The 7,063-nt window shown below is 47.1% G+C and overlaps 1 protein-coding gene across 1 annotated transcript; it reads right to left on the reverse strand.

Moving 5' to 3' along the window:
• Positions 1 to 432: 432 nt before the first annotated feature.
• Positions 433 to 6,377, reverse strand: BGLAP (bone gamma-carboxyglutamate protein). Its single transcript, XM_077464025.1, has 4 exons — positions 6,233 to 6,377; positions 4,045 to 4,086; positions 1,508 to 1,574; positions 433 to 1,233 (listed from the first exon to the last, which is right to left on the reverse strand). The coding sequence occupies exons 1-4, from the start codon at positions 6,291 to 6,293 to the stop codon at positions 1,101 to 1,103; spliced, it is 303 nt and encodes a 100-aa protein (XP_077320151.1). The 5' UTR covers positions 6,294 to 6,377; the 3' UTR covers positions 433 to 1,100.
• Positions 6,378 to 7,063: the final 686 nt, after the last annotated feature.

The raw sequence follows: 7,063 nt of genomic DNA on the forward strand, positions 1-7,063 counted from the left end.
GAGGTACCCTGATGTGATGGGGGGTCTCATGTATAGGGGGTACTCTAATGTGATGGGGAGATCTTGTGTATAGGGGGTACTTTGATGAGATGGGGCTCTCATGTATAGGGGTACTCTGATGTGATGGGGAGATTTGTGTATAGACGTGCCCTGATGTGATGGGGGTCTCATGTATAAGGGGTACTCTGATGTGATGGGGGTCTCATGTATAGGGGGTACTCTGGTGTGATGGGGGTCTCATGTATAGAGGTAACCTGATGTGATGGGTGTCTCATGTATGGGGGCACTCTGATGAGATGGGGGTCTGAAGTGTGGGGGGGGGAGGGGGGTAATGGGATGTTCTGCAGATCTGAGAGACCAGTAATGGAAGGAATGACATTCTGCAGATTATCATATATAAACTGGCAATCCATATAGAACAAAGCACACACGTTATAAACGTAATACATATTTATTTATAATAAACGACCTTCAATAACATAATTCCACATAGCACCATATTGAAGTTATAGAAGCAAGCCTGATAAGCGTGTCCATGCCGGGAAGTCCAATTTCGGGCTGTTTGTCAGTCTGGGGGGCACACAAGGCATTGAGGACCCTGCCTGGATTTTTCACTCATTGCACCTGCCTGTCCCCACAATGTGCACAGAAGGCCTGGGGTGCGTTTGGCTCACTTACAAGCACCCCAAGAGGCCTTTTCACATCTCGTCGAGTGTCAGTCAGCTGTTTAAGGGGACCTGTCCACATAAGTATAACAGAAATGAAATGTGTACCCCCCTGTGCAATCTAAGTCTGAGAGATTTGACCTTTCTTGATCCTATCTTCTCATACAGCGTGCAAAAGTCTATTTAAAGTGCTTGCGGCCCTAAAGGGCCCATCCTAAAACCTATAACCACCCCCTCCCCCCCCTGCTCCTGTGCTATTCTTGCCTGGCTACATGAGGTAATGGCTACTTAGCTACAACACACACAAAGCAAGAAGAGTGTGGCCCATCTGGAAGATGTTTGTGACAACTGGCCAGCTTGATACGTCGTGAAGAAAGCAGGATAAGTGAAAGGCTATCGTACAAAGACGGGAAGAGAAGCGACGGCACTGGGTCTTTAGATCGGGCCGTAGAAGCGTCTGTAGGCCTCCTGAAATCCAATGTGGTCAGCCAGTTCATCGCAGCTTGGGTTCAGCTCACATACTTCTCTCTTGGATTCCAGGGGGTCTCTTACGGGGGTCCCGAAGACCCTAAGCGAGACAGAAAAAAAAAACCAGAAGGTCACCACCACAGGTTAACCAAGACGATGCATAACATGATAGGAGGCAAGGACCCACATAAACGGTGATAGGTCAACTTATGGATGACCAGTTTGGGTGGAGCTACAAAACTCCAGGGAATCAGGGAATGGGTAGGATATACGGAGACTTGCATTTGCTGGAGATCCAATGGTTGACTATCACCACACCAAGGTTGAGGTTAGTCGTTCCGCATAACAGAATTGAGGAGAAACACAACACTTACGCATTGTGAAGGTTGCTACGTCTGTGTCTTTTGGCAAAGTTGGCGGACTCTTGTCTAGAGATAAAAGCTGCCGGAAAAGAAAAAGAGAGGCGTTGCTGGTGAGACAAGGAGATATTAGATGTCCATCCCCCACCCCTCTTATCTCTTTACACATCAGATGCTAATCAGGGCTGTAAAATTTGGATGAAGGAAGAACATACCATGATATTATGCCCACACCCCACTCCTATATGTAGAACACAAAACAATTTGTAGCCAAGGGACTGTAGGGGGGCATACAGGTAGAGAGCGAAGCCAACAAAAGAGAAAATATACCATAAAATGCCAAGTTTGTTATACAAAATTTAAAAAGGACATAGTAGTGACCATATCCATGTAATGTACCTAGGTATAATTCACATCTGTACTACAGAAAACATCCCTATATTTACAAAGAAGGTCCACATAAGAAGAAAAACGTGTTTTACTATGCCTCAGTTTATGAATGGACCGGAAGCTCCGTACAGAGCTATTCCTGTCCATACATTCGGTGCTGGTGAGGCTGCAGAGAAAGAGGTGAAGGGCTGTGTGTCCTCAACCCCCTATCTCTGTCTCAAAGGTAAACAGCACAGGTTTGTTTCGACTCCCCTCTCTGCTGATGTAACAAAAGTTGGTACAGGCTCGACGTCATCACGACCACGGGGTCCAGATCCACCTAGATCCCTGGACCGACACCTGGCTCAGCCTCTCGGCAAGCCGATGAGAGGCTGAGGCGGTCACTCCCACCCCCTCCACAGCTCAGCGCACCAGTTAGCAAACCGCTGAGAGGTTGAGCCGGCCGATCCCGCCCCCTCCCACCACCTCCACAGCTCAGCGCACCAGTTAGCAAACTGCTGAGAGCCTGAGCCAACCGCCCCCTCCCACCCCCTCCACAGCTCAGAGCACCAGTTAGCAAACTGCTGAGAGGCTGAGCCGGCCGCCCCCTCCCCAGCCCCTCCACAGCTCAGGGCACCAGTTAGCAAACCGCTGAGAGGCTGAGCCGGCTGCTCCTGCCCCCTCCCACCCCCTCCACAGCTCAGTGCATCAGTTAGCAAACCGCTGAGAGCCTGAGCCGGCCGCGCCCCTCCACGGCCCAGCACTCAAGTGAGCCAGAAGGGGGCGGAGCAGAGAGCTGGTGACTGACAGTCACCAGCTCTCTGCTCGGGGAGCTGTGAGAGCTGAGCGATCGGCGGTGCTCGATCACTGGGTTCTCAGTGTAGAGGTGCAGAAGGACAGGTCAGACCAATGCTGCATCCACCTAGGTAAGTATGAATAATAAAAATAAGAAAATCATACTTCTCTTGTAAAAAATATTTTAAAAAATGTAATTGTAAATAAATAAATGAACTAAAATGGTAAAAAAATAAAAATAATAAAATAACAAATATAGAAATCTTCTGACACCTTGGTCGCAAAGGTCACATTTGGCGTTTGGCCACCGTGGGTAGGCCCCCGCCAGGGGTCAGTGGGGCCCTTTATGGTTTCTTGCACAGGGACCCTAAAGGTTCTAGTTACGCCTCTGCCCCACCCCCTCCCTATTTCATGGTGGTGAGTAACAGTAGAGGGTGATTGTAGTCTAAGGCCAGGTTCACACTGCTCCGACATGGAAGTCAGACGACTTCCGCTCTGACTTCCCTACGACTTCATGTTCGACTTCCATGTGACTTCAATGAACAGGACCCGACTTTGATTTGACAGTACCAGGCCAATTGGGTCTGATATGGATCTTGAGGGGAAACCCCACACCAAAATTATTTATTTATTTATTTTAAATGGGTGGGGTCCCTCCTCACAAGACCAAAGGGTCTGGTATGGATTTTAAGAGGACCCCCTGCGCCAAAAAATAAAAAATAAAAATGGCGTGGGGTTCCCTCCAAAATCCATACCAGACCGAAGGTTCTGGTATGTACGGTCTTGGAAAAGGGCCCCCGTTTTTTTACATTTTGGTATGAGGTTTCCCCTTTAAGATCCATACCAGACCCAGGTGGCCTTCTTTTTTTTTTTTTTTTTTTTTCATTTTGGTGTTGGGCTCCCCTTCAAGATCCAAAGTCAGATCACTTAAGATGATGATCTGACTTTGATCCGAATTCAGTGATATTGAATGGGCTGAAGTCGGACCAAAGTAGTGCAGGAATCTTTTTCAAAGTCAGAACCGACTTGTGTCGGACCAGTTAAGAAGGCTCCTATAGGAAACCATTCATTTAGTCGGAGCCGAAAGTCGGAGCGTATGCTGCACCAGTATGGTCCCACAGTGCTCTGGCAATCCTTTGTCATAGGTGCTCCTTGTACAACATGTTTATTTATAAAAACAAAAAAAAAATGTATAAATACAAACCAAAATAGTACAAAATCTATTACGTTACAAAAAAAAATATTATGCTGTATGGTTTGATTGAACACTGGGGTGTTACCAGACCTTTGCAGAGTGCCTACTAAGAGCCATAAGGGTAAACGTGATAATAAATATTTAGGAAGACACAAGTAATAATAAGTAGTTAAAAAAGGAGATTTACACCGACCTTCAGAACTGCGCGAATCAGCCAGACTTCCACGATTGTGAGCTAGAAAAAAAAACAAAAAACACAGATGACATCACTAGATTATTTCCCAGTAAATCTAATCACTTTTTCTGTATATTAGAGACTCTATTGGTGATATTTCTGCCCTGTGCCCATTATGAGGGGTTCCCACCATCCCTGTGCTGAGTTCCCAGGTCTGTACACCTGCTGTGCCCATTATGAGGGGTTCCCATCATCCCTGTGCTGAGTTCCCGGGTCTGTACACCTGCTGTGCCCATTATGAGGGGTTCCCATCATCCCTGTGCTGAGTTCCCGGGTCTGTACACCTGCTGTGCCCATTATGAGGGGTTCCCATCATCCCTGTGCTGAGTTCCCGGGTCTGTACACCTGCTGTGCACATTATGAGGGGTTCCCACCATCCCTGTGCCGAGTTCCCGGGTCTGTACACCTGCTGTGCACATTATTTAGAAGAAAAACAGAACGTTGGGACTTTAAATGAGGCGGTGACCGGGTAAGGTCAATTGCCTCCATCCCTATTTGAATAAAGCAATCAGGATGACTGGGGGTTGGGACTTTAAATGAAGCAGGCAGGTGTAAAACATTAAAATTTATTGGAAAATCAATGGTAAGTTGCATGAGGGTAATCATGAGTACACCAAGAAGACCAATATATTCCATTCAATGGATAAACATACAGCAATAACAATTGATTACTAAAAATACAAATCACATATTACAAGTGATCATTAAGTAAGTAAAACATATAGTTGGCATAAAACATGGCATATAGTAGCTCTATGCATTTCGTGGATTCATCCACTCTTCAGGAGCATGCACGTGGAAAACTGAATGCTGTAGTGTAATAATAAGAATATCTGTAAGGTCTGACCCTGTCACGGAAGGCAGAGATTAAAATAAAGTAATTAGAAGTAATATTGGCTAGGATAAACCCCCCAAAAATCCCTGTGCGGAGTTCCCGGGTCTGTACACCTGCAGTGCCTATTATGAGGGGTTCCCACCATCCCTGTGCTGAGTTCCCGGGTCTCTACACCTGCTGTGCCCATTATGAGGGGTTCCCCCCCATCCCTGTGCTGAGTTCCCGGGTCTGTACACCCGCTGTGCCCATTGTGAGGGGTTCCCACCATCCCTGTGCTGAGTTCCCAGGTCTGTACACCCGCTGTGCCCATTATGAGGGGTTCCCACCATCCCTGTGCTGAGTTCCCGGGTCTGTACACCCGCTGTGCCCATTATGAGGGGTTCCCACTATCCCTGTGCCGAGTTCCCGGGTCTGTACACCCGCTGTGCCCATTATGAGGGGTTCCCACCATCCCTGTGCTGAGTTCCCGGGTCTGTACACCCGCTGTGCCCATTATGAGGGGTTCCCACCATCCCTGTGCTGAGTTCCCGGGTCTGTACACCCGCTGTGCCCATTATGAGGGGTTCTCACCATCCCTGTGCTGAGTTCCCAAGACTGTACACCTGCTGTGCCCCTTATGAGGGGTTCCCACCATCCCTATACTGAGTTCCTGGGTCTGTACACCTGCTGTGCCCATTATGAGGGGTTCCCACCATCCCTGTGCTGAGTTCCCGGGTCTGTACACCCGCTGTGCCCATTGTGAGGGGTTCCCACCATCCCTGTGCTGAGTTCCCGGGTCTGTACACCTGCTGTGCCCATTATGAGGAGTTCCCACCATCCCTGTGCTGAGTTCCCAGGTCTGTACCCCTGATGTGCCCATTATGAGGGGTTCCCACCATCCCTGTACTGAGTTTCCAGGTCTGTACACCTGCTGTGCCCATTATGAAGAGTTCCCACCATTCCTGTGCTGAGTTCTCGGGTGTATACACCCGCTGTGCCCATTACGAGGGGTTCCCACCATCTCTGTACTGAGTTCCCAGGTCTGTATGCCGGCTCTGCCTGTTATGAGGGGTCCACACTGTCATTATTCTTCATGACTGTATTAGCAATGATCAACCTTACAAAGAAAGACCAGCACTCATAAATGTATGTGTCTGTGGTTTGATGGTAGGTGGTATAGCTCTCTAGCTTTTGGTGGAATGTTGACTCTTTAGGATCCTGAAAAGCTACTTGAAAAATGTTCTACCATTTCTAAAGAGTGATCACTAGAGTGATGTGTAAGGAAGACAGAGAGAAAGGGTCAAGGAGATGCTCATAGAGTGGTGTACTTACCTCTACGTCCCATGCATAAGACCACCAACCCAAGTAAAGCGGCGACTATCACCAGTTTCATGGTTCTGGTTCTTGTCTTCTTCTCAAGCTCTGAGTCTGTGCTCCTTCTCTGGTTTCTATCTCCTCTGGCTGAAGCATCATAAATATATACAGGATGGTCTGGCACCCCCAGTGCCCCCGCAGAGGAGGAGGGACCAGGGTTTCGTGGCACCCAGAGGTTTTTCTGTCTGTCCGGCAACCAGAAAACAGAAATTACTTTTCTTTTTTTTCCCTAGATCATTCGTAGATCATTTCACCAAAAATAGAGGAGAAGTCCTTCTGTGCCAGTTGGCAAAGCAATCAGGATTCAATACAGTACGTGTTTATCTAGGTCAACGGAACGTCCAAACAAAGAAGAGACTTTTTACTGCAAAGCTAAAGAAAATCCTGGAATTATAGAATAGATTGAAACAATGTATAAAATCACTTCCTCTGAACTCATTAATGTATCCAGGTAGATCAATCGAGTTTGTAAAAATAACTTGTCCATCTTTTACTTGCTGCTGCTATCCCCCTGGAGCTTTGGGTCTCCAAACTTTTCTGTACAAGGGCCACATCATATATATATATATATATATATATATATATATATATCAAAACACAAGTGTGTAAATGGGACTTTGAGTACGCCATCGGGAGTCAAACAAACACAAGATTTGTCAACGTCAAAATAAACTTTTATTACAATTCTCATAAAATATTTGTAGACAAATACCCCAAAATGTATTTGTAACAGAACCCTGTTGCACCCCACTTGAGTGCTTCCATCAGTACACTGCTTCCTCCAATCTG

Source organism: Lithobates pipiens, unplaced genomic scaffold, assembly GCF_037356315.1.
Source record: "Lithobates pipiens isolate NorthernLeopardFrog02 unplaced genomic scaffold, aLitPip1_a1.2 Scaffold_30, whole genome shotgun sequence".
In the NCBI taxonomy this organism is placed as follows: domain Eukaryota; kingdom Metazoa; phylum Chordata; class Amphibia; order Anura; family Ranidae; genus Lithobates; species Lithobates pipiens.